At 39.0% G+C, this 27,833-nt stretch overlaps 2 protein-coding genes across 2 annotated transcripts in view; one reads left to right on the top strand and one right to left on the bottom strand.

Moving 5' to 3' along the window:
* Positions 1-27,833, top strand: part of CENPP (centromere protein P) — a 116,242-nt gene that overhangs the window by 43,009 nt on the left and 45,400 nt on the right. The window lies entirely within an intron of this gene.
* ASPN (asporin) lies at positions 12,690-21,859 on the bottom strand. The gene is made up of 7 exons (XM_062500701.1): positions 21,613-21,859; positions 20,177-20,289; positions 17,620-17,833; positions 17,140-17,250; positions 14,695-14,788; positions 13,453-13,591; positions 12,690-12,887 (listed from the first exon to the last, which is right to left on the bottom strand). Exons 1-7 carry the CDS (start codon positions 21,857-21,859, stop codon positions 12,690-12,692), a joined length of 1,116 nt encoding a protein of 371 aa, XP_062356685.1.

Below are 27,833 nucleotides of genomic sequence, written 5' to 3'. Positions count from 1 at the left end.
GTAGTGCTTCTACTAACACAGTAACAAGTAGTCATAAACAATTTACACTGGAGTAATAAAACAAGTTGACAATTGATGTAAGCAGTATTATCTTTAACAAATAGTGTCTGGTTACTCTAAAATACCCTGAATTGTACGAAATTATAAATCTGTGCTGAGGAAACTCACTGTTGGTCAGCTGACACTTGTGTTTTTAGTAATTTAATAGCTTGTTTAATAAATATGCTTTGCATTATACTCTGTATTTTTATACGGCCTGCTTTGTTTGTTCCAAAATAGATTACTTTGGGCTGTGTTTTCCTCCCATGTGGAGTTCTGGAAATAGTTGTCTGGTTTTGCAATCAGTGTTTACTGGTACAGGTATATTCATTTTCGTGAGGCAGCGTTTGCAGTTGGACTTTAAACTTTAACAGAGTCTTTCGTTTGCCTGATTTGTGTCTTATATAAAATTATTTAAATGATCACAGTATGTGACAGGTGTCTTGCAGTCACTAATAAATATTGTATATAAAACAACACAGTATTTTGGAAGGGAGGAAAGTGAGGAAGGTAATGGAGCTGACTGTCTATGCCAAAGCAGGCATTTCTCTTTTTTTTTTTCTTTTTTTTTTTTTTTTTTTTTTTTTGGGAGCAGAACTACTGACTCTAGTGCCCTAAACTGGTAGATGTCTTAAAGAGATTATGTGAATTCTACCATAATTATGTTATTAATACCTTAGTAGCTTGTTTCATTAATTTATAGCTAAGGACTTCCTGCAATTTTGGTTAAAAAATTAGAAAATGTGCTTGCAACTTCAGATTGTTCTCAGGTTAGTATCCAACCTGAAAATCATATGTTTATAAGCTTTTTTAGGCACTTCCAGGCAAGAGTAGTTGTGTAAGTTATTTGCCAAAGCATTCCTGAATGATCGTGAATAGGAAAATGTGTTGCATTAGCAGAAATTTTCCCCTTGTACGTGATGGAAAGTGCTTCCTATTTACTCTTTTAAGTGTGTCTAAGAGTGATGATCTGATTTTACAATGACCACAGAATGTGTTTTCCTAAATACCTATTGCTCTAGAAATATTCAAACAAATACAACTGTCCAGCCTGGTGGTGCAGAGGATTTTGCCAGGGAGCCTCTCATCTCTCTCCTATAGTCTAGAAACTGAACATCAGCCTTAAAATGGTTCTGAATTTTTATTATCCCTTCTTTCTTAAAGAGAATAAATCCTCTGCTTTTAACACAAACCTCATAATGCTGGCATGACGTTGCCTTTATGGCCTGCAGTGCAGTTCTTATGCAGCCAGAATCTGTGACTTGGAATCTTTCACAGAAACACCAGGTGTTATTACACATCATTCTGTACCCTGGCATATTGTCTTATAAGGAAAGATATAATCTCTCTACTATTTATTTCCTTTGGTTGCTCTCCATTTTATCTCCATTTTGTTAGGACTTTCTTTAATGCTCCTTTGGAAGCAATGTTCGTGCATGACATATAAAATAAATGTGTCTTTTGGTTTATGGGAATTAATCAAATCAAAAGGGTTTCTCTGTGGTTTGAATAATTTGTGAGTCTCAGCTCCTTCTTGGCAGAGCTTTGGGGGGTGGGGGGGGTCTTATTTGGATCCAGTCACTCTGGCTGGAAGTTGTTTCTTCTATTACCTGTTTTGGGATCCTTAAAACGCCTTACTGTGAAGACTTGAGCTAGTCTCACACTCAAACCAGCACTCAGTGAGTCACAGAATGGTAAAAGCTCATCGAGTTCCACCCTCTGCCATGAGCAGGGACACCTTCCACCATCCCAGGTTGCTTCAAGCCTTGTTCAGCCTGGCCTTGGACACTGCCAGGGATGGGGCAGCCACAGCTTCTCTTTCCATTTCATTAAGAGGAAAAGTTGATCTGGGCATTGCAGACCTCCCATGGTAATCTGGCAAGTGTGTCCCTGTTCTGTCTTGCTTCTGACACCTTCTCTTGCCTTGTCCTATTGCTTTTTGAAGAGTACAGTAAATGCCTGAAACTGTTTGTAGCCAAAATATAAACATCCGTAATGTTTTTGTTCTTAGAAAATAATTTTAAAAATATTTACTGGATCTTTGTAAGGGGATGGCGTGAAATCGGTGCTTTGAGTGATTAAACTTTAGTAGAACTGAGCTGATAGTAGTAGCTCCCTTTATTAAAATGTCAGTTTTAATGCAAGACAGCTGTCCAGATCTCCCTCCGCATCTTTGCCAAACACTTGGCTTAATGCTGGAGCTTCCAAAGAAGTCTGTGTGTTGTGAAAGCAACCTCAGAGTGGGGACTGGGGCAGTTGTTTCAAGGTGCTAATGACTGAATTAGATTCTGGGTTTAGCCATGGTGAAATGTTTGAGTGGAAAGGTACTTTCTAGAAAGACAGAACTGTGACTTTAGGAAGCAGTTGCACATCTGACAGATGTGTTTTCCATGCTCGCATTTTCTCCTCAGGTTCCTGTGCATTCTGATTTTGGGAGGGAACTGTTCAAGTGGGAAGCATACATTACCCTTTCTGTTCTGAGCACAAGGCACTAGAAGCAGTATGAATCCATAAAACACAGTGTTGCTAAGGCAAAGCATTCCTAAAACAGGAGTAATGAAATATTACTTTACACATATGTGCTCCAATGGAAAACAAGGCTCAAGGAAAACAGCAGCAAGAGCTGTAGTTAGTTTATGGTAAGAAACATTTTCTATTTTTAAATACTCACTTTGTTTATGGCTTTATAAATAATGATACAGGGCTTTTAGAAAGGGTAACTATTTTTCTTTTCTGCCATCTATTAGAAGGAAGCATTAAGAAGGATATTGAAGATTTGGTTTATATCAGACTTAGTTTCTACTTTACTGAAATAAAAGATTGTGTGTTTGTAAATGCTAATTGTTAAGTGTGATCCTGACAGAATAAACAAGGATCTCTTGTCATGATAATGGTGGGGTGAGATTTGAAGTGTTTTCTTCCATATGGCATCACGACAGATTTTATCTTCATGTCAAATATCTCAAATTTACAGGCCACTGTACAGGAGCATAGTTTGTCAGAGGGATCATTAACTGCCCAGGTTAGGTCGGTATGTGCACAGAAAATGGCTTCTAAAAATATCCTGATTCTTTCATCTCAAAATTCATCCTATTACATGATGGTTCTGCTGGCTCATATTAAAGGATGGCATAATGCAGTCAGGGAATGTGAGGGTAAAATACTCTAATTTTGTACTGACATGTAGTTTTGCTGTATTTCTGACAGTTATCTGGCTTTCTTTTTCTATGTTAGTCATTTTTTAAATGGAGTTAAATCAAAACTCTTTTTTCCTTGTAAAATCTACCATCTGAGGAAATATAAGACCCCGGTAATATTTATTTACAGGAAGGTAACATCTGAATAGAAATTGAATATATTAGCTTAAAATAGAAATGAAAAATATGCATTCCAAAAAAGCCAAGTAAGCTTTCCTGAAGTTATTAATTTTTAGGTATTAATCACTAAATTTTTCTTAGGCAAATAATAATTAAGCTTAATAATTAATAATCACAGTATTGCTGCTGGAGAAATGAGTATAGACAGTTGCTTTTATTATTCTTGCAGAATACTAGCTTATTCTGTCACTTCCTAAATCTGGGCATCTTCTCGCAAGGTTAATACAAAAGTAGTTTCTTCATGCTAAAAATTAGGCCCTTTTTACTGACTTGTGACTCCCTCATTCAGGTGGTTCCTTGTTTAACCCTGGAGAGTAGAAAGAAGGATAATAATAGTGACTGGACATTCTTGCTGGCCTAAATAAGATATAAATTTTGGTCAAATAGTATCTTTTAGAATGGCAGGCCAGTTTTCTTTTCCACCAATGAGTTAAGGTGTTCTGTGAAGAGTGTTTCTGGAAGAAAAATATTTTCATTGGTCTTTATGTCTAAACAGCTTTTGGAAATAACACCATCTGAAGAAATAAGAGGCAAGTCCATGCTTGTGTCTGTGACTTGCTCCCTCTCTGTCCCTCTGGAAATTTTCCATCCTCTGGCAGCCTGTCAGCTCGAGATTTTTTCCATTCTTAACAGAGACTGTAACTCTGTAATACCTCCTGCAAATGTAATTGTGAAGAGAAACTTCATTTCAGTGCTGCTGTCTGATTGTCACAGAAACCTTGGTGCAGGTGCTGGGTAGCACACGTGGGATGAACCTGCTGTGTGAATCACTTCTCAAGGGGCTCTCTGTACCCCTGGTTACTCTGCTGCATCTAAGCTTCTTAAATTCCCTGCTGCTGCACAGGGAGTTTGGGGCAAGGCTTGGCTGCTTATGGAAACGTGTGAGATTCTCATCAAAACTGACTCCTCAGTGCTGCTGTGCCAGAAATCTCATCGTCGTTACATTTCCCCTGGACAGGGATTTGAGACAGGAAAGTGTTCATGCATAGGAAAACCTGGCTCTGTGGGGTTCCCACTGCAACCACAGCAGCACAGTGGTTAAATCCAGAGCCTGGCTGTTCACTTGGGTAGGAATGTTCATATTTTATGCAAAAAACTGCAGCAAGGCTGTCTGTTAGCAGCATGTTCCATTGAGCCAATCTTTTACTAGCTCACATGGGCTTTGAAAAGCATCCCAATTAGCTTCAAAATATTGATTAGTTTTGGGAGTCTCTTAAATATGTGTGAGTCTTTGTTTTTATTTCATACGTAACTTTGTCTTCCATCTCGTGTGATTCATTAAGTAGGGAGGGTAAATCTTGCATTTATCTTAGCAGATAATTTAGACCATGGTATGTGATACGTGGCATTTGGAATTAGAGTCAGATTTTCATTTACTCCAGAATTTTTCCATATGTTTCCTATTAGCAACTTTGTTCTCAAATCTCTAGTCTCACCAGAAAGGAGGGAAAAATTTCCAACACAAGCCCAAGAAGCAATGTTAAATTCTAAGCGTAGAGAGTGAGAAAAAAATAGCCTTCAGAAAACAATTTCATTATTTTTCATTTAGTACTTCTGTTATTATCATGCTGCTGTTAAATTCAGATCAAAATTAAATGAAAATATTAATGTTTATTTTGTCAGTTGCCCTGTACCATAGTTTTTCTGTATAAATAATGCAATATTTTAACTGGCAATTGGATTAATATGGAATGAGTATCTTCAAGAGATAATAGCAATTGCTTTTTAGGATATGGTTAAATTACTGTAAAATTGCTTAACAGTGAACTCATATCAGATTTTCTATACACAGCCTTGTTTAGGCAGCTGAGAAATTTTGCTGTTTTAGTAAACAGATATGAAGGGTTAAAAATTTACACATCTTAGTTTATATTTTTCAACTGCTCTGGTCTGAGTCATTTCACTCACTTCTGGGAAATGCAGGTGCAGGAATTCCTACTGGGATTCTCATGAAACATTTCGGAAATTTCCATTATGTTTAAAATAGCCAAACTTTCCCTTCTTGATGTTTATAAAGAAAAGAACCTTTTACCTTTGTCACATATTTCACTTAGTGTCTTTTAATCCTTATAATCAATTATAACAAATTTTGACACAGGATAGAGGGAAATATTTGTTATTAACTTGTGAAAAACAGCAGCTGGGCAGAGGAAAGTGCTCCAGAGAGGTCCTTCAGCTGGGGAAGGGACAGCTGTAAATCCTGCCTAGGAGCAGCTGGAATGCAGGAGAGGACAGAGCTGTGAGTGAGCCCTTGGCACACGGCTGGCTCTGGCCTTTGGCAACACAGAGGTGCTGGGGTGTGAGGGAGAGAGCAGCTGGAAGGACCTGGGCTTGTACAGCTCAAATCCATAGGAATCCAGGCTTCTAGAGCTTCTTAGCTCTTGGAGTAACCTAGTGACAGCAACACTGGGAATGAAGAGTTGTCCTTATCCCTTTAAAGCAGCCCAGGATACCCTGAGCCATCCTGCCACAAGGACGCGTTGCTGGCTCATGTTCAGTATGTCCACCAGGACCCACAGATCCTTTCCTGCAATCAGCCATCAGTCACCAGTGCATGGAGGGGTTATCTCTCACTAGGTACAAGATTTTGGGCTTCCCTTAGCTGAACTGCATGAGGTTCTCTTGGCCATTTCTCCAGAGAGTCTCATATCAGTCACCAGCGAACTTGTGAGGCTGATCTGCCCTGCCATCCAGATCAGTAATGGAGATGGGAGCAGAGCTGGAGCCAGCACTGATCCCTGGGGTACACTGGCAGTTCCTGACCTCGAGCTAGAGTTCACTGTGTGGCCTCTTTGTACTTGCTGCCTTCCAGCCCATTTTCAGTCCACCTCACTGGTTGTTCATCCAGCCCAATCTTTGTTGTACTTTTAGGAATTTGCAACTCTGTTCTTAAGATCAGGCAGTGAGATCCAAATAGCTGTGCTCTTTCTCTGTCCATCTGTCCTCTTCGCCTTCCTGACACCTCTAGACACTTTGTCTGATACACTGAATTCCTGCAGGTTTCATCCTGTGCAGAGCAGGAAGACACTATTAATACTGAAAAAGGAAATAAAATAAACACCTCCTCACTTTCTTTAACTCAGTCTAGCAGCAGGAGAAAGCACCTAGATCACGTGAAAGAAAATGTGTTTTATTGAAGGTATGTTTTGATTTACATTGTGTATGTTTACCACAGCTGATGGTGGAAGTTAAATCATGATTTGGTAGTATCCTACGTTCTGTAAACTTTTGTGTCTTATTCATTTGCTGCATTTCAGCATTTGTCTACTAATGCTGAAATATTCTTTGTATTGATGTGATTGAAGTACTGCATTAAGTAGGTTGATATTGGGAAAAGAGACTGGGAAAAGATTTTGAAAAAATGAGATTATTCCATCCTTTGGTGATTTAATGGAGTAGAACAGAATATAGAACACACAGTTTAGCAGCACTCAAATAGTATTTTAGTACTCAAACAGGCCCCTCTGTTTAATCAGTTTGTGACTTTTACTGGGCTCTTCCTTTGCTCTAGAAGTCTTTGTTATTTATTCTTTAGAGTAACTTTTCCTTCTATTTGTAGCAACAGGCTGCCACCCTCTGGTGCAATTTGTTAACTGTTGTGTAGGGACCTGGCAGATTTTCAGAAGAGAGAAGCCCTTTAAAGTTTGAAAATCTTAGATGGAATAAATATTAATTTTTTTATATGACAAATGTAGATACTTGTACAAGGAATAGGTAATAAGACTCTTCAAAGGATTTATATGAAGTTTCTCTTTCTTCCTCTTTCCTTTTCTTGTAACATTTGTAGAGAATGTGGAGGTGGGGTTGAGTTCTTGACAGACTTTCTTCCCATCCACTGATACTGAAATGTGTTGTGTGGGAAGACCACTGAATACCAGTGTAGATCACTGAATACCAGTGTGTTATCATCAATTAATTACTATTCTGTTAATTGCATTACTGTCCATGTTCAGAAACCATTGCTGAAACTGCACAAGGGGCATTTTATATCATAACATTTGTGTGCCACTGACACATCCACCTGGGTCTATGTGAAAGCATGACACAGATGCAAGGTGTGGAAATTATTAATTATGATTGCCACAAATGCTAGCTGAAGAGTGATACCTGAGAATAGTGGAGGGTCATTGAGCATTGAGTTCTCATTAGCCACAGGGGCAGGGTGATTACCAAAGGGCTCTGGGGAGCACGGTGACCCAAGCAGGCAAACGGGCTCAGGCAAGGCTGCAGGTTTCATTGTGTTAGCACGGTTCTTCATCTGTTATCTCTGTTGATTGGTTGGTTTCTATGTTTTTGTTAGTACTGGTTTTTACATGGTCAAAAACTGCACTTAGTAAAAGTGTATGTAGGCTAGTAGAACTGTCCAAAAAGGATGTGTCTGTGCAGACCTAATTCCTGTGAGGAGTTTTTGAGTTCAGCAGTGGCTCCAGGGGGTCTTGCAGAAGAAGCCTGCCTGCCATGTGAACAGGTGAGTGATCTCCTTTTGCTAGTGGCTGAGCTTAGGGAGGAAGTTGATAGACTAAGAGGTATTAGGGAAAGTGAAAGGGAAATAGATTGCTGGAGTTCTGCCCTTCCATCCCTGAGGGAGGCCCACCAGGAGTCAGAGGACTCCCACTGCCATCCCTCCCACTGTCAGGCAATAGGAGGACACCCGGGGGATGAAGGGGAGTGGAAATGGGTTCCCACTCTGAGAGGTAATAATAAAAACTCCTATTGTCCTCCATCACCTACCCAGGTGTGAAGTATGAGGCTCTGGATCTAGAAGGTCACCCAGAGGATGTAGAAGAAAGTTATCTGCCCAGTGAGCCTCTCAATTGCACTTTGACTGTTGAATGGATCACCACCTCTGACATGAAAAAGAAAAGAAGGGTAGTCATGGTGGGTGACTCCCTTCTTATGGGAACAGAAGGCCCCATATGTGGACCAAACCCAACCCACAGGGAGGTCTGCTGCTTCCTTGGAGCTTGGGTACGGGTTATTACCATGAGACTCCCTGGGATAATTCAGCCCTCTGATTGTTTTCCACTGCTGATACTCCAGGTTGGTAGTGATGAGATTGAAAAGAGGAGTGTCAGGGCAATAAAAAAGGACTTTAGGGCACTGGGTCAAGTGGTTGATAAGGCAGGAGCACAGGTAGAGTTCTGCTCTGTCCCTTTGGTGATGGAGAGAAATGTTGAAAGGAATAAGAGAGCCCACATTATTAACAAGTGGCTTAAGAGTTGGTGTCATCAGCAGAATTTTGGATTCTTTGATCATGTGGCAACATTTTTGGCACCTGACCTGCTGGAACTGGATGGGCTCCATCTACCCTCTGTTAAGGGTAGAAGAATTTTAGCTTATGAACTGGCAGAACTTATTGAAAGGAATTTAAACTAGGTTTGAAGGGGGAAGGGGATGCAGCTGGGCCCCATTCACAAAAAGGCTGGGAAGGAAGATCCTGGTAATTATAGGCCAGTTAGCCTGACCTCAGTACCCAGTAAGGTAATAGAACAGTTTATATTGTGTTATCATGCAGCACTTAGAGGATAGCCAGGTGTCAGACCCAGCTAGCGTGGGTTTAGGAGGAGTAGGTCGTGCTGGACCAACCTGATCTCCTTTTATGACCAGGTGACCTGCCTGGTGGACACAAGAAGGCTGTGGATGTTGTGTACCTGGACTTCAGCAAGGCATTTGGCAGCATCTCCCACAGCATTCCCTGGAAAAGCTGGCAGCCCACAGCTTGGACAGGAGAACTGTTTGCTGGATTCAGAACTGTCTGGAAGGCCAAGCCCAGAGAGTGATGGTGAATGGTGCTGCATCCAGCTGGGATCAGTCACCACTGGTGTCCCTCAGGGGTCTGTGCTGGGACCAGTCCTGTTCAATGTTTTCATTGATGACATGGATGAGGGTATTGAGTCTTTCATTAGTGAATTTGCAGATGACACTAAGCTGGGAGCATGTGTTGGTCTGCTGGAAGGTAGGAGGGCTCTGCAGAGAGACCCGGAATGACTGGATGGATGGGCAGAGTCCAATGGGATAAAGTGTAGTAAGTCCAAGTGCCAAGTCCTGCATTTTGGCCACAATAACCCCCTGCAATGTTTCAGGCTGGGGCGGGGTGGCTGGACAGTGCTCAGGCAGGAAGGGACCTGGGGGCACTGATGGACAGCAGCTGGACAAGAGCCAGCAGTGTGCCCTGCTGGCCAAGAAGGCCAGTGGTCCCTGGCCTGGATCAGGAATGGTGTGGCCAGCAGGAGCAGGGAGGTCATTCTTCCCCTGTACTCTGCACTGGTGAGGGCACACCTCGAGTGCTGTGTCCAGTTCTGTCCCCTCACTTTAGGAAGGACATTGAGATGCTCAAAAACATCCAGAGGAGGCAACAAAGCTGGTGAGGGGCTTGGAACACAAAGCCTGTGAGGAATGGCTGAGGGGGCTGGGCTTGTTCAGCCTGGAGAAAAGGAGACTCAGGGGTGACCTTGTCATTCTAGAGCACCTGAAAGGTGGTTGTGCTCAGGTGGGGTTGGTCTCTTTCTCCAGGTAATGACAGAACCAGGGGCACAGGTTATTATCTGTGCCAGGGGAAATAGAGGCTGGGTATTAGGAAACAGTTTTTTACAGAAAGTGTGATCAAGTATTGGAATTGTCTGCCCAGGGAGGTGGTGGAGTCACCATCCCTGGATGTGTTTAAAAGAAGACTGGATGTGGCACTCAGTGCCGTGGTGTCTAATTCAGGTGTTGGGCTGGGGTGGACCCAGTCATGGAGGTCTCTTCTAACCTTGTGATCCTGTGTGTGTGATGTTTGTTTTTTTTTTTTCCTCCTAAGTGACAGGCATCGCTTTGAGGTGATCTGGGAAATTACTGCTTGTCTCTAAAAATAAAATCTATAGGAAGTTGTTAAAATTAACCATCTGATAATTCTCTCCTGTAATACAAAATTTTCAGTGTAGTTTAAGTCACAGATGAAATTTTTTTTAACTCCTAAGCTGGCTGAATTTACCCTGAGGATAGTACAAACCTAAGCAGTTGACAAAATCGTTTGGAGATTATTTATTAAGAGTGAGGGTAGAGGTAGTTGCTTTAAAAGTAGTGCTGCAGCTTCTTCTGTGAATGTTCTATGCATCCATGGGTGCTGACTGGAGAAAGTTTTTCAGTCTGGGTGCACGGCCAGAGGAAAGAGTGAAAAGGCAGGAAGTTTTTAAGGCTCTGGAAGGATAAGATCAAGACTATATGTTCTTCTACCTCTTTGGACTTGGCTATATTTTTACAAGGCTTTCCCATTATAGTGGAGCTTCAGTAGCAGACTTAAAATTTGGTGAAAGACAAGTACCTGTAAAGAATTTATAGCTTTAGAGAGCGCAAGGATGCAGTTCCTGTTGTCCATTGCATTAACCCCAGTTAGATAAGGAATTGTTTGCATTCTCTGTTGTGTTTCCTTTTAAACCTTACCAGTGAATTAGTGTAGAATAATGTACTACACAACATTGAGAGTTTGTTCTTTCAGTTAAGCCACAGAATTGGAATCAGCTTTTCTGCTGGTGCTGACATTTCTGAAATTGTGTAACTAGTATAGTAACTAGCAGGAGTGTTTATGAATGCATGTAAACCAGTGATTCATAGATATGCAGTTATTTTTCTGTTGTCTATAGTATTTACTAGCTTTGCATGGGGTTATGAGTTGTTTATGGTACTGTAAGGCAGGGGAGTGTGTCTTTCAGGGAGTGCTGGTATTTGCTAGGAGATGCACTCCTTAGAAACGTCTCCAGAAGCCAGGAATAGAAAGATGCTTGGTCATCAACAGATTTCAGATTTTGTGTTCTGTTTAGTCTTTGTTTCCATTCTGCTTTTGTTACAGAATTTCTATTTGCAAAACTGTTTTTCAGTAAAAGCCTCCCCTGGTGTGCTCTGCCTCCTCTCTTCACACAGTTTGTGTCTCTGCAGCAGAGTGGTGCTAACAAAGTATTAACTGCCAGGAGATCAAGCAGATGAAAATAACTCAGAAATTAGACTCGATGCTTATTGCACGGTGTACTAAGGAATGCTGAGAGACTGGGAATTGAGTTCTTTGTAGTATTTGCTTCTATGAGTCTGTGCCATTTCCCAAAGTCCTGAATTTTTAACTTTGTGCAAACCAGCAGTGATAAATGACCTGTAAGCTGTGTAGATTTGGAAAAAGGAGCACTAGAGGATGTGTCTAGGGAAGAGTCACAAAGGTGCTTACTTATAATCTTGGAACACTTTGACATGAGCTACCACATAATAAAGTATACACATGCAGGTATTCTGTATGTTTATTTAATTTATTTTGAATCCCAATAGCAAATATACACTAAATAGATATCTAAAAATATCCATTTTATACAGTACTGTCAGTATTGATAGTTCTGTGTGCTGCCCTGCACAGGAAGGGCAGGGCAGGCAAGTTCCAGCTGCTTGTTTTTTGGTAATTGTAAGGTACTTTCATTAAGGAGGCATCTTTAACCCGTGTAATGTCAAAATATAAAGAGGAAAAGAATGAAGTGAAAAACATGATTATAGTTGTTATAGGTAAAAGAAAAATGTTTGTGCTGGCCTAAAGGGAGTTTAATAGTCATTCCTATTAAGCTTGAAGCATATGATACATCTTGAATCCTACTTTTAATGTTCAGACTGCATCCAATTCTGTCCATAGACATTTTCCTCTTAAAGTTGCAAGGAAAATTACCAACAATTTTTAAAGACTTTTTGTCTGTTCTTGATATGAAACTTGCCTTTCTCACTTAAAAGATTGTAAGAATATATTCTAGCTTAGAGACAACTACCTGACAATATTGTAGCTTTTGATTGCATATTTGCTCATTATCAAAAATGGCACAAGAAATTGCCTTTGAAGTCTGGTAATTTTGCAACTTTTCCCTCAATATGTTCTGGAGGAGAAGCTAAGTCACTTTTTTCCTAACTGTGGATAAAGTCACTTCCACATGATTTTTAGGATTTATTTGAAAGAAACGTCCAAACTATGTGATTTAAGGAAGGCATTTAACGTCTGTAATAGGAAACACCAAATACAGTTTCCAGTTCCACTTCTAAGAGTCCTAATGTAAGATACAAAGACTTTTGTTTAAATTATTCAAATGTAGGTTGAACATTGTCAAATAATACAATGGATCCTACTTAACATATTGTTTCTAATTAATTACCTCTGAAATAGCAAATACTTTGTAAACGGTTAAATAGCGTAAAATCAGCATTTTTCTGCAAATTTCAAGTATTGTAAAACTGATTTGGACAAGTTGCTTTTTGAAACAACCAGCTTGGGCCTCACTTGAGGAAATTCCCAAGCTGAACACTGTTCCTGGCTAAAATGCAGCGGAAAGTTGAAGGCTGAACCTCCCAGTACTTGACAGGGTTGTTGAAGAGGCTGATGCCACTGTACAGGGCTTTCTTCTTCCTTCGTCCTGTTGGACAGAAATCATTCACTCCCAGTTTGGCAATATGGTTGGAATGAAGGAATACCACCTGCAGCATAGGAACAGAAAATACAAGAGTTGGAATGAAAATGGGAAAAATATTCTTTACCGTGTAGGTGACTGAGGTTTGCTGCAACATCAGTTCCAAGCAGACCTTGAGAGTAACAAGAGCTTAAAATTTGTGTTTAATCTTTAAAAACAGTCTTCCTCCTGCCCCAGTCTCTCCCACAAAGAAAAGTCATATGGCATTTTGTCAATGTGTTTTTAGAATAACTGGACTCTGTTCTTAGGGGACTTGATTCTAAAATGGCATTTTACATTCTCTTGTAGTAAGAATTATAATGATACAGTATTATATTCTTATTTTCTGGAAACATTTTTTGAGTGTAGCATTTTGTTGTACTTTTTTTCCTTTCCTAGGAAGTGTTCCTGCAGTTTGATTTTGTTTATTTCTTTAATAAGCTTTTATCATTTCAGGCTCTCCTAGTATGAGAGTCATGGCAAAATATATGTATCAATTAATTATGCTTTTTGGTTATGACCTAATCACATGACAGTGGGAAAGTCAAACAACTCAGAACTTCCAGAGCTGTCTGATAAGCTCAGTGTATGACCTGCAGATATTTCAGTTCAGGTAATCCAGGAGGAACTTTCTTCAGCTTGTTTTTTTCCAGGTGGATTTCACGTATACTTGGGATGTTGGCGAAACTTCCGTTTTCCACTTCTTTGATTTTATTGTTGCCAAGGCCTAGCCTAGAAATAGTACAAGGAACATTTAAGTAAAGACTAATTGAGATTCACAGCAGCATTGAAGAGCTTTTTTTTTTTTAAGACTGAAATTCTGAGGAGTAAACACAGGGGGAGAAAAGACCTGGGGGAAAGTGATGAAATCTTACCTCTGATAGGAAAACATCACCATTGAGCTAACATGATTTAAAGTCCACTTAAAGAAGATTGGCTCGCAGCTTTTATCAGTTATCTGATGTAAGCAACAGTTCAGTTTTGCATGCCTTTTTTGTAATTATAATGGCAAGTGTTTAAATTATAAACATCAAGTTGCTTGTGAAATAAATCATATTGTTTTACCAAGCAGTACAGCTGCAAAGTGTAGTCACTGTAATAAGTTCTAACAGATAGCAAGTCTTGTCTGGAAAGTTGCTTTTAATGTATAGCTTATTTTTAAAATATAACTTTTTTTGCTAAGCAGGACTACCTTCTTTCCTATTTCCAGATTTTCCTTCTATTTTTTGCTATAAGGCTTCAGCCTGCTTTGCTCAGAAGGTGGTTGAGAAGCTGGTGCCATAGGTCATTCAGAATTGCTCTTTCTGCTCATCCTGCCGTCCCCTTTTGCTCCGTTCTTTCCTGATTTCTTCAGAAACTGAATTTGGAACCTAAAGTTCTGTAATTTCTGTTACCAAATTCAGTGCTGCTCATTCAGAGTTCTTAACTGAGCTTTACAGAGGAACTTCCTTCTCCCCTACTTCAGTGATACACACTGAAATGCACATTTTTCTTTAAACCTCATTGCATTTGAAAGCACTTACCAAGTTTTCCTTTACCAGCTGCTGTTTTATGAGACTAAATTTATAACAATTAGAAGAACTTAAGGTGGTTATATTTTGTTCTTATCCAACTTTTCCGTTGGAGACTTTTGGCAGAACATGTAATAAAAAGACTAATGTGGGGGTTTAGGTGTGTGTTTGGGATTTAAAGTTTCATTTTATTTAGAGCAATTCTTACTGAAACACCTACCATTTTTATTCTTTTTTCTCCCATTAAAAAGAGAAGCATCAAATAAAAGGTCTTTCTGGGCATGACGTTTTAAGGAATAAAGAGATTAAGCCTGGGAATTTTACCTTTGAAGGTCTTTGTAACGGTTAAAATCCTCAAGTTCAATTCCTGTGATCTTATTGTCATCTAAATGAAGCTCCAGAAGACTGGGGGGCAAATCTGATGAAAAAAAATGCACAGTGTGAAAAAAATCAAGTCACTTTTTTCTACTTTTCTTAATGTTCCAAGAAAGCTTATTTTCTTTGTGTTTAAGATTGGGTGAAGAATCGAAGAATCTTGGGAAAGCTGTCTGCATCAAAGAAATTGGTATTACATATAAGTATGTTAATAAATAAAATCACCAGTATAATTTAAAGGAATAAAAACTTAAGCTGTGGAAGGGCATATGCTAATTAAGAAAGTTCCAAAATTTGGTAATTTTTCTAGCTTCCTTTATAGCAACTCTCATGGTTATTTTGTTAAAACTGTTAACCCTGTGTTTTATGCATTTATCTCAGAATCTGTAGTCAAAGCCTGTGGAACCAGGGACAGTTTCTTGAAGAGCTGTAATTTTTTTTCTACATGATGTAGCAGTTGTGCTGTCACAGCTGCTAGGATGTGACTGGGAGGAAAGCTTCTGGAGTACTCTAAGCAAAATTGTGCTATTTGATAGCTTCTTCCCATGCCAAAATGTTTTCTTTTGCGTTTCCAAAAATTCCAAATCCAGACTGCCAGTGAATGGGCCAGGAGGTGGCGAATCTTTCCACAACATGCTCTTAGTGAGGGCAAGGAAAGCTCATCCCAGGCTGAATTGATTTGCTGATGCTGGGCTCATTTTTCCCAGGCTCTGTCTAGATGGCACCCGAGACCAAGTGATTCCTGCTGCTCTCTGGGGCTGGGACAGCTCTGCTCCTCTTGTGCTGGGATTGAAGGGACGTGGCTGCTTCCCAACCTGCCTTTATTCCACTTGCAATAAAGTTTGTTTTCCTGGGCTTTGTTCCAATTTGCATTCCAGCACGAAGTTACGGGTGCCTGAATGACAATATCCGGAGGGAAGGCCACCCACCTGTCCAGTCCACATTTTTAGTACCTTTTATAAGCTCTGGTTTTCTTTTTGCTTGTTTGTTTTGTTTTTTTAAACCTTTGTGTTATTGTAGCATTTGCAGAGAGAAGCATCTACAAATCCAATTTGTATTTGTGGTGAATGAGTTCACCGTGAAATCCAGTTTGGTTTGTTTATGTATCTGACACCCTGTTCTGGACCTCGTGTTGTGTGTCTTTATAGGGGATTTCTCTTTAACAAAGACAAAATTGGATTCATTTCATTTGGGGGTTTTTTTGTGCTAAGTGACTGGAACTGATACTGGATTGTTTTGGGTGGGGTTTTTTGTTTTTTGGGGGGGGGGTTGTTGTTTGTTTTTTGTTTTTTTCTTTTTGCTTTTGGTGGTTTTTTGGAGAGTGTTTTTTGTTTGGTTTGTTTTTTTTTTTTTTTAGGAAGTACTACTATAGGCAGACAGAGGCCTTCTGATCTTAAAGTTATTTAATAATTGGGGTGAGTTGGTTTTGATTATTGTTGGGGGTTTTTTTTAGTGTTTCCTTCTACAGGGATCTTTCTGTATATCTGTATGTACATATATATATATATGTAAAGGAAGAGATTACTAAGAAACAAGCTCTTTATCTGAATAATCAGAAATAAGTACAGGGGCTGACATTTAGTTTCCCTGTGAGTTAAAGAATAGAACATAGTATTTTGCTTTCTTTCCTTCCTTTTTCTCTTAGCTAGTAGTTTTGAGTAGTTGGAGATCGATACAACACTGACCTGCAGAAAAAGCAGGTAGACTGTTGTACTGAACTCTTATATGCTACATTTGTGTGTGTGGAGGTCAGTGATTTGTCAAATTAGTGTTTTAATTTATTTTTACCTCCAAATTACAAGGTTGGAATTTTTTAATATGAAAAAGTGATTTGATTTTGTGTTGTGGTGAATTTAATGAAATAATAAAATTAAGTTTTACTTAGCAAAGCTACATTGCACATCATATTTGAAGTGCAATGTGACTTGAAATATTAAGAATTAAATTTAGACACTTTGGAGTTACATTTTAAATACATAAAGGAAGTAGGAATTCTGCATCCCTTATGACCTTCATCAAATGTTAGAGAGTTTATCCTTTCTCCGTGAGGATTTTTGAGAGGCTGATGTGTGAAAGGTGTGAAATGACATCAAGTTATGAGTTTCTTTGTATTGTTCCTCCTAAGACAAATGTCTAGATGTTCTGTGAGAGGAGTAGGTGTGCTGCCAGGGAGAAGGTGGGAGAGGGAGCCTGTGTGCCCTTGGTGCTGTTTGTGCATGAACTCTTCTGGGATGGGGAAATGGATACTAAGTTCAAAAAGTAAAAGTAGGAGATGGTATGGTAGTAAAGAGAATACAAAACAATTTATGAATTTAATAATCCTTCAGATGCTAAAGCACTTTATTAAGGAATATGCTGGTATAAGTAAATTAGAAAAGGGAAAGCATAACCTACCTTTAGGAATTGAAGTTAACTTTGCCTCTGCAATTCGTATGTGGTAGATATTTACCCCTTCAAAAGCCCCTGGCTCTATTCCATCATTGTTAAGAGGATTTGCACTCATTTCTGTCCAAGGGAGAAAAAGAAAAGCATTTATGGCATAGGAATTTTGTGTAGGTTAGACTAAGTTCTAAAGAGCTGATTTAAATTTATGATTTCTGATATTCCAAGCACTCGTTAATGTTTAGCTTTGATTGTTCTGAGGGGTGTTGCAGCTCTCAGTGAATTAAGGCTGTGTTACTTGGCTTAGAGGATTACCCAAAACTTGACCTTTGTAGCAACTTCGCATAGAAACTAAATTGTGGAGGGTATTCCCACAGCATGGATATCTCTTTGAGAGGAAATTGCACCTTGGGGGAATGTTTGAATGGAAATTATGTATAATGTGTTCCATTTTTGGTAAAGACAATTTCTGTTCTACTTAATTAGACTTACCTAAAACATGTAGAGACTTCATTCCTTTAAATACATCCTTGGGGATTTTCTTAACCTTATTAGCATGAATTCTGAGTTCTGCCAGAGTTCTGGGTAGATTTGTTGGAATCTCTGTCAGTTGGTTGTGGGACAAATACAGTCGGCGTAGCCTCTTTGTTGGTTCAAAGGCTTTGGGATGGATCTTGTATATTTTATTGTTGTTCAAAGCCAGTGCCTACAGAGAGATGGAAAGAGCAATAAAGAGTTTTCTTTATCCAAGACTGTTATGACTATGAATATGAAGTCATGGATTTGATATGTAATTCAGCAATTAAGTATTTAAAATATTTTATTTTTCCATCCTACCAAACTTCAGCACTTTGTAGATGCTTTGTGCATTTCAGTTGATTGTGAAAAACAAAGAAGAACCTGAAAGCTGGAGCATTAACCAGAAGGTAGAGCTGACAAGGTGCCAGTGGATCGTGAGAATTGGCAAAACAATGTATTTGTATTCAGATATTGTTGGGGATTGTATGGGGGTTATATACTTAACTGCTGTTGTTCCTTAATGTAAACAAATTCTCAAAACTCAGAATCTCATCTTTTATTTCAACATAATGCTGCAAAACACAAGTAAAGTTTTTAATCTGAGTTTCTTAGATGTTAGTGTCTGTATTTGAAACATGAATTTTTTTTTATTTGTCATTTCCAGCTCCTTTGAATTTCAGTCTCTTCTGTACAGTACACAAGTCTTTTGGGTCAGCTTTTTCCTCATTTCTATGTGTTATCAGAGACCTTGTTACGAGTTACTAGACAGCAAAATGCACACGATCTGAAATGATTTTGCATGTCAAATCACATCTCTGCATTTCCATGCTTAAACTATTAATTTCTGTTCCATTTTAATTTCTTGGAGTCATCTCCTCTCAGGAATTGTGCGGGGAAAAAATAAGTAGAGCAGACAAGAATTATTTTTTTCCCAGAAAAAAAAATGAGGTTAGCTCAAGGAAATAAACAGGAAATGCTCCTTCCTAATCCAAGTTGCCATCTGTGCCTTTGCTAAGCAGACTCCAGGACTGAGCCAAGCTGTACAAAGTAAACTTTGCTCTCAGTGAAAATGTTGTTCTGCCTTGCCACAAATGAACTGAGGAGAAAAAGCAAAGCAGCTCAGTGTCCTCAGCTATCACATAATTAAGTGGTGACTCTGGTCTGTAATGTGGTGATTGCTGATGGATTCCAGTGGCTCTCTCAGTCGTGGAGATAAGAGACTCTTAGATATTTTACACAGAATATAAAGCACAGTTTGTGCATTTACCGTTTGCTTGCTGCTAAGGCTGTTCTGCACCCAGACACAAGAGAATAGGAAATGCTTTGTTGCCAACTCTGAATTTTTATATAATTCCTGTTTTTTCTGCCCTGTCTGAGGCCATAATAATTAACAAGCTCATTCATAAACTTAGATCTGGGAAATTTTCAGATCTTGCTCAGAAGACAGATATGACTGCAAGGATTTGTTTTATAGAATCACAGAATGATTTTGGGTTGGCAGGAACCCTAAAGCCCATCCAGTGCCACCCCCTGCCATGGTCAGGGACACTTCCCACTATCCCAGGCTGCTCTGAGCCCTGTCCAGCCTGGTCTTGGACACTTCCAGGAATCCAGGGGCAGCCACAGCTGCTCTGGCACTCTGTGCCAGGGCCTCCCCATGCTCCCAGGGAAGAGTTTCTTCCTAATGTGTTAGGAATGGTCCTTATGTTAATTTATTATGTGTCTCATGTCTTTCTGATGGAAAATAGAATGTATTTAATTTGCTATAAATTATGGAACAGATTTGGGTTTTAGAAAGAAAATTTTAAAATAGTCAACATTTGTTAGTGGAACTAGATCTGGATACTGGATCTAGGGTGATATCCAATAAAAACAAATATTCTAAAGCAGATTTAATCTACTTCCCAGTCCTCTGAGACTCTCATTTCCTTTCATCATAAAAAGGGATTATTGTGTACTGTAAACATCTAGATTTATCAGTTGCCTGTGATATTTGTTTCAAAGCCTGTCTCTACATGCATAATTTGAACATGGTAACAAATTAGGAGTAAAGCCACTGACTTTTCCAGCAATTTAGGATTTCTCTATTTTCTGTTCAAGCCATTTGGATTTTTAGCATTGGTTTCAGTGCTGTATATGTTAGCTGTATGCTCTGTTCTTTTGAAAATACCTTCAGAAAACATAATTTCAGTTCTTCCGTGAGATTAAATTCTTTCTGCTATTTCCAGCTAAGCAGATAAAAAGGACCACTTGCCTTACAGCCTTTAAATTGTAGGGAATGTTTCTGTGCATGGTAAGGACTGAAAAATCATGAGAATCCTTTTTGTTAGATGTATATGGTACATTTTCTGGATGTTGTAGAAAGCAGTTCTTACAACTCAAAGGTATTTGCTTCTTACTATGTGGGAGCACTCAAATATGCAGGCATTAGACTATTTTTATCCATATTGCTGGAGAAGGAAATACCATACCACTACTAAATATTTCAGATTGCTAGCTAAGATTTCAAAGTTGGGAATAGCAAGCTTACATAAAGTGATGTGAGTCCTCGGAGATCGTTTTCCTTGACCTCTTTGATTTTGTTGTTTTGAAGGTCAATCATACGAGTATCTGGTGGGATGTTGCGAGGAATTGATGTCAAACCTGTTTTGTGTGACATAAACAGAAACATTGTGTGCTGTATATAAGCCCAAAGAAATTAACTGCCAAACATCAAAACACAGTAAGATTATTGATGAATATAGTGGGGAAGAAAATATGAACAGCTGTAAAGCAAAGGGTAGAAGGGAATTTTTGATAGTGGGAAAAACTAATGTTGTATGAATGTTCCACAAATGTGTGCATAGTTTTGGGAGGAATTGCTTCTTCTCCTGACCATAAAAGCTTAGTGGGGGCTGCTCGTTGTGGACTCTTTGTATCTGTGAAATAATCCTCAGAGCACAGGTTGTCCTACAGGGTAACTGGAAAAAGGAATCCAGGGTGGTGGTTGCCTGTTGAGGAGCCTGTTGTGGATTCAGGGGTCTCTGCTCAGTGCTCCTTTCTACCTCTGTTCTGCCCTGTCCATGGCACTGGGGCAGCTGCTGAGCGTTCATCCAAGTCATGGTGGGGCTGAGAAACCTTGGTGTGGGCAAAGGAGGGTCCCACTGCCAGCATTTCAGTTTCAGTACCAGGAATCATTAACATAAATCAGTACCAGAAGTCATTAACATAACTCATAGATCATTAACACAGGTCAGTAACCAGTAGCACTGATCCCCCAACCCAGTTTGCTGTTCAGTTACAAACCCACTGCAGTTCAGGCCATCTGAGATCCTGAATCAGCAGAAAAGGCTCAACAGGGACAGTAACTTTCTTTTGAGTGGAAATTCTGATGCATTAAATGCTAAATGCTGTCCAATTTATTAACCATTATTCTATAATTAATATATTGCAGTTAACTAAAGATGAAGTCTATTTATGTGGGATTTTTCTATGTGTGAACTCATGTAAAGTGGTTTGAAATCTGTGACCAGATACATTAACCACAGTTTGCTGCTGTCAGCAAAAGTTTTTGATTCCTTAATAAGAACAACACATTTTAAAAACATCAGCAATTTATGTATGGACTGTGTTTCTGAGACACGAAGAGTCCAGAATGGAGTTTAGGAAGGTGGCAGGGCTGTGGTGAGAACAGATGTCATTGTCACTGTGCTAGTGGTGGGAGCAGAGTCCTTTGATTGCCTTGAATCATGGGAAAACTTCAGTGAGCACTAATTCAAATTGGCACAATTAGTAATGAATTCACTTCTAGGGACTGGGATGTACCTGCAGCACTGACAGGAGCACGTTTGCCTTTGGCTAAACTGTTACCAGGGATGCTCACTTTGGTGGAAATTATGCTGAGGGAATACTTTACCTTCATCCTTTAAAAGACAAATCCTCCAAAGGAGAATCCAGTGGAGAACAGACACACAAATTCATTCTTACCTAGGTCAGAGCAATGGACAACTCTCACATAGCACTGGCATCCAAAGGGGCATGTTGGGAACAGATCAAAAGGAATTAGTGGTAGAATGGGTTCAGTGGTTGGAAATAGAGAGTTGTCATCATCTTCATCATCGTCGTCGTCTTCCATATCTTGCAGCATCATATTCTTTAGTGTAAAATATGAAGGACCAGTGAGAGATTTGGCAGAGCACAAAGCCAAGAAGAGGAGGAGTGTGTATTCTTTCATATCTTCTTAATCGGGATAACCAGTCTTGGAAAGTGAATGAACAAAAAAAAAGAACAAACACCAGAATCAGTGAACAGGGAACAGCAAATGAAGCTATTGAACTGTTTACTTCACTCACTGCCACATTGTCTGGTTCTGAAAAATAGTCTGTTGTGAATACTGAGGTTTAATTTGTGTACGAAGGATGAAGAATATAAAAATAATCTTTTAAATAGAAATTAATAAAATTACACATAATATTAACTTAAATTCATTAGGCACTAATGTAATATCAAAGTGTTTTAGTTTAGTTTATAAATAATATCATAATTTGCTTCAAGCTTTGAAGTGGAATTTTTATAGTAAACTTTACCAGAACTGGAAATATGATTTATTTGTTCTCAATGAAAAAAAAAAAATTAGTGGGATCCATTGGCGTACGTGCATTGCTTATAAAATTGGGAAGTACTTGATTAGCAGTGCATAAAATGCACTCAGCAGGATACTTCCTAAACACTTGGTATTCCACTCCCTGAGTGCTTTAATTAAACTCTTCTTAGTGTAATCTGAAGTTTTCAGTCCTGACACAGCTTTTCCTATGTTCCATTCATTTGTTTATTATTGCCATTTATAGTTCACCTCTGCATGCAAACACATCTCACAGAATTGTAGAATCCCAGAACACTTTGGGCTGGAAGGGACCTTAAAGATCATTTCATTGCACCCCCTGCCATGGCAGGGACACCTCCCAGTGTCCCAGGCTGCTCCAACCCCAGTGTCCAGCCTGGCCTTGGGTACTGCCAGGGATCCAGGGGCAGCCACAGCTGTGCCAGGGCCTGCCACCCTGCCAGGGAGCAATTCTTGCCCAATATCCCACCTAAACCTATTCCCTGCCAGTGTGAAGCCATTGCCCCTGCCCTGTCACTCCAGGCTCTTGTAAAAAGTTCATCTCTGTCTTTCTTGTTGGTTCCTTCAGGCACAGGAAGGCCACAATTTGGTCACTCCAAAACTTCTTTCCAAGCTGAACAAACCCAATTCTATCTTGACTTCTGTTTGAGGAGGGCTCTTTTCTCTAAGAAGGTCTTGCATATTACAAGTCCATGTCAGTGAAAATCAGTGACTTAAATTACATCCAGAAGAAAAGCTGAAATCTGGTAGTTCCGCGTATGAATTTTTCAGTAAACATAGGTTGGGACTTTTCTGTTTGGTGGAGATTTTTCTTCCCTTGCTGCTACAAAACTAGGTGCAGATGAGAATGGAGGTAGTAAGAATTGCCACAGAATGCAACAAACTGCGAAAATGTTGTAGGTTCAGCCCTCAGCTCAACATTGTTTCCCTCCAAAGCCCAAATCCAGAAGTCATTTGGAACTAAAAATGTGCTTTACAAACCAAGAGGGACGGCAGGAAATTTTATTGTGCATGTCCTGTTTATAAAAATGTTTTTATTTAGACTACTATAGGCCTCTTTAAGGAAACATTAAATGGGTGTCAATTCTTGTTTGATCACCTAATTAAATGCTTGCCTATCTGTTTGGAGATGAAAAATGCTTTTATGTAGGCATTTTGTCATTGGTCCTCCACTGCAGGAAGAGGAGTGATCTGGTTTGTACTGGGGTTTGATTTGGCTTATTCAAAATGAGATTTAGTTTGTACCACTTTCCTGTGCAAAGTCATTTTGATGTTTATTCATGGGGTTCATAACAGCATTAAATGCAATTATCCTGCATATCTTGCTGCTCCTGAATCTGTGTCTGTTTCAGGGAGCGTAAAAAAAAAGAAAGCTAAAAGTGTTCAGATAACATAAAAAGAATGCAGTGACTTCTTTCCCCCAAATATATGCCTGAAATCAGAATCACAAAGTACTTTGTGTCTTGTAGGTAAACAACATATAGGTAAATGTAATATTTCCCGTAGTATTTCAGTTGCATGCCCATTTGGATAGAGCACGTACTTTTCTTGATGTAGCAGTCTCTTGAAAGAATCTTCATGTGTATTTTTCCCATATATTTTCCTTTGTGTTCAAAGTAATGTTCTCTTGCGATGCTCCTAGAAAGAATTTTGTGGTTGTCCTTTCAATCCCTTACAGTGTCTGTTCTTGGAAGACTCTGAATATAAAGACTGCTGGGAAGAAGGTGTGGAACCTCTGTTTTTTTTGGAGAGAATTTTTGTCATCTCTGGCTGTGTGACTTTGGAATACTTGGCCTTTTCATCTTCAGAAAAAGGCCAAAATCTTCACTACTTCATTCATACCATCAGTTAGGAGATGAGGAGTTGGAAGCCTTTCAGACTTCCAAGTTCTTCTTGTTCTTGAGCAAGTGGTTTAAAGGCTGGGCTGTCACACATGGGCTCTCAGGCTCTCTGTTCTTCCCTGGCAGTTTAGATTCTAAGTGACAAAATGCCCTGTGGTTTATCCAGTGATGAGACATCATTTCCATATGTAGGATATCAAGTGTGAAGATGTCTTGGGACATGGACTTTACAAGTCCTTGATGACTTGTTCGTGAGAGGCACTGGCTGTGTAGTTTTACTGGATCTAAAAGTTCAACTTGCATGTATGTTCCTAAAATAGTTTTTGGATCTGGTGCTAGGAAGTTCTCTTATGAAACAACTTAAAAATCTGTTCCCACACTTGCATCTGTAGCAAATGGATTGCATATTTCCTTTCACATAACCAAAACATAGGATTTCAAAGTACTAAAAGATGGAGGCTGTGACTGGAGTAGTGGCCAATTTGAACTCTTGAAAAACATATTACTCACAAAGTTCTAGAAAATAAAAGTATCACTGATGATATATATTGGTGTTGTGAGTTAAATCTCTTGAAAACAAGTCCCTTTATGTAAAGAAACCTGAGTTGTGATTTTTCTGTTTTAAAGAAAAAAGTCCTTGCTTCATCTTCCCATTTTGCCCTTAGGAAGTCATTATTGACTCGTAGTTAGGAATGATCATCAAGCTTGACTCCAGGTTTGTATTGGCCAGAGAATGGATCCTAAAGAACTGAGTTTCATGAAGATGTGAGGATGGTTCTTTCCTGCCTGAGCTTTTGAGTTGCCCAGTAAATAGATTCTGATATTACTGTAAAAATGCTCTGACTCTGCAGCTCTTCTCAAGGAGCTTACACGAACTTTTTGCATGTTTAAACTTCAAGAATAACAGAATTAAAAGAAAGCCTAAAATCCGAGATCCTAGTGGTTTTTCTGAAAATACTTTGATGAAGATTTTATGAAATACTGTTTCAGAAGGTGTAGGTACTGCCACTTGAGCCTGACTGTGCTCCCTGCCATCTCTCTGGTACCCACTCTTCTGCTCAGGCTGTTTACTGAGCTGGTTGAACTCGCTACACCCGCACAAAACTAATGTGAACAACAAAAAACCCCATCATATTCTTTACAAGTGGAGAAACTGAGTCAGTTTGGAGTACCAGAACCAGAATGGATGGGAACAGCCTGGTTGAAACATTAAATGGAATGAGAAGGAAGGAGGAACAATGAGGGAGCCATTCCTGACATATTCAAGCTGTTAGGTAGGCTTAAGTGCTCTGTTAAATAATCCCCTGAGCAGCTGGTTGTCACTTGGACAAAGCCTGGCTTTGTCCATTCTTGTTTTAACAGACCAGAACATTGAGAATGAGTTTGACAACGAGTGTGAATTCAAGCTCTGTTGTACCTTCTTTGTATCAGTCCTTCTTATCCTTCAGCGCAAAAAGCTTTTGAGTAGCACCTTCTCCCTGGAACGTGAGCCCACCCCAGGTGAGGTGGCTGAATGTGGAGAATGCACTTCACATGGAGAGATGTCTAAGGTGCTTTCCTGAGGTGTGTTACTGTCCAAAAATCACTGCACTGGCTGTTTGGGACACTTATCCTCTGCTAATGTGGGCATCTGTACCCAAACTCATATTGCCAAACATCACATAGAACACGGGCACTTTTGTGCTATTAGTTATAATTTATAAATCATTGAATACAGATGATATCACAGTATAATATGATTAAAACTTTTAAGGTTTTATACAGAGAACTCCCATATTTCTGTCACGTGGAAATTCTAAATATAAGTTATGGGAAGAAAGCCCCTTTCGGTGACAACAAAAGTTGTGTTGTTACTGTGGGATGAGTGCATAGAGACCCAACAACAAATAATTCTGAATTTCTTGGCAGCTGCAAACCAGTTCAGCAATGTGGATTTGTTGTCTTATCAGTTATGGTACTGAAGGAGTTAGTACATAAAGTTTTTAAGTCTTAAAAATACTCTACATTATATTTAGAAATAATTTCTGTTACTGGTGTACAGAGACAAATTTCCCATGGCATTGTCTCTGATAAGGAAATGTTTAAATGACCCAGTGGTGGTCTTTGCAGAGGCAAATAAAAGTCCCTGTGTTCATTAATAACACAAGTCATTGCTCTGTGCACAGATTTTGTCCAAAGAAAGGCAAGACCTTAACTGTTTTGAAATCTATATTTAAAAATAGTTCTGGTTCTATTAGTCATTGTCCCATTCCAGAAATAAAATGAGTTTGTTTAACTCTTTATATGCTCCATTGATTTACTTAAATTGCTGAAGAAAAACAGGAAGAAGGTTTTTTGTTAGTAAGATTACTGTAGAATTGTTTGTTGTGAGAAATAGTCCAATATTGAAGTTGAGCAGTAATAATTAAGAGGTTGTTTACAAAATAAGTTGTGTTTCTAGAGTATTTACTTTTTATGTAGAGCTGTTTGACTTTTGTTGCTGAATGATCTATGAGCATTTTTATGTTGTAGTTCATTCTTTCCTGGGTTGTTTTTAATTATTTTGCTGATACATACTTAAAAAATCCCACCAATTTGAATTCCAAATTACAGAAATCTAACACTGAGTTGTTATTTTAAGGGGTGCTGTTATTGTAGAATAGATTTTTCATAGATGGTTATAACTGAGAAAAAGTGTAATGGTCAGTTGTAACATTTTTCTGACAAGCCTTTGATAGTTAAATAATTCACCATAGCTCTATTTGGTTTTCAGCTCACATGTAGTAAATACAGAAGTATTTCAGCTGCAAGTAAATTTTCAAATGTTCCATTTAAAATGTGGCATTTTTAATTCTAAATTACCTGATATTATTAATCTACACATAGTGACTGACAACTTCAACTCTTTGCTGCTATTTATATAAAATAGGTATTCAAACTGAACATACCTTGCAGGTTTGGAAGTTTCTTCTGGAAGCACTGGGATAATCCACCTAAGGTCCTTATGTCCAGTTATTGCATATTACAAAAAAAAAAAAAAAAAATAAAAGGGGAAAAATGAAGTTAGAGTGAGTCCTATGAAATGAAAAGCATATATAAAGAAAAAGTCCACTTCCAAGCTTCTTGATCCTTCTGGCACCGTGGGTGATACCAGAGTAAAGTGCTGCTTCAGATTAGCCCATCTTAGTACTGGAGAATGATATTAAGGCGACTTGCTACCACTCATATGTTTTTCATCACTGCCTGTATTAGAGCCAAAACTTCTGGCTTAACTCTAGACGTCTAGTGGAAGACTTTATAAAACCTGGAGTTCAATAATAGTTGACATCAGGCCATTGGAAGTACAGTGAGGTCCATTTCAGGTCATTCTTGCTATGGAATCCCACTTATTTATGATTTCACTAGCCTTTATTCTTTTGAATGTGTGACTTGAATAAAACTGTAAAACTTCAGCCAGTGACAGACTAAACCAGTAGCCTGCAGTGACCTGCAGGCTGCCAAACCTTTCTAAAGTTAGAAAATTAGGAATTTATTGTGTAGCTGTGTATAAATTTTAGCTCTGCTTTCAGGAGGCAGCAATCTGGCTGGGGACAATGGTTCAAGAATGTAAACTGTAGGTCAGATTTTTAATCAATATTGCTAATTTCTGTCTAGTGTGTGTGGGAAATAAAGCATATCAATTAAAACAGAGACAATATTTGCATTATTCTGAAGTTGTGGGTTTAAAACCAAGTCTTTGAGAATGTGCCCTGTTACAAAGTTTGTAC

The sequence above is a fragment of the Cinclus cinclus genome, chromosome 12 (assembly GCF_963662255.1).
Source record: "Cinclus cinclus chromosome 12, bCinCin1.1, whole genome shotgun sequence".
Taxonomy (NCBI): domain Eukaryota; kingdom Metazoa; phylum Chordata; class Aves; order Passeriformes; family Cinclidae; genus Cinclus; species Cinclus cinclus.
This window is presented reverse-complemented; position numbering and strand designations above follow the sequence as displayed.

Bases quoted from the DNA above. Each gene is read 5' to 3' on its own strand.
- ASPN (XM_062500701.1), bottom strand. From the start codon at position 21,859: ATGAAAGAATACACACTCCTCCTCTTCTTGGCTTTGTGCTCTGCCAAA. The intron at 20,290-21,612 runs GTAAGAATGAAT...CACACAAAACAG, and splicing joins TGTCCATTGCTCTGACCTAG to GTTTGACATCAATTCCTCGC. The intron at 12,888-13,452 runs GTCATACACTGA...CCTATGCTGCAG, and splicing joins CTGAACTGAAATATCTGCAG to GTGGTATTCCTTCATTCCAA.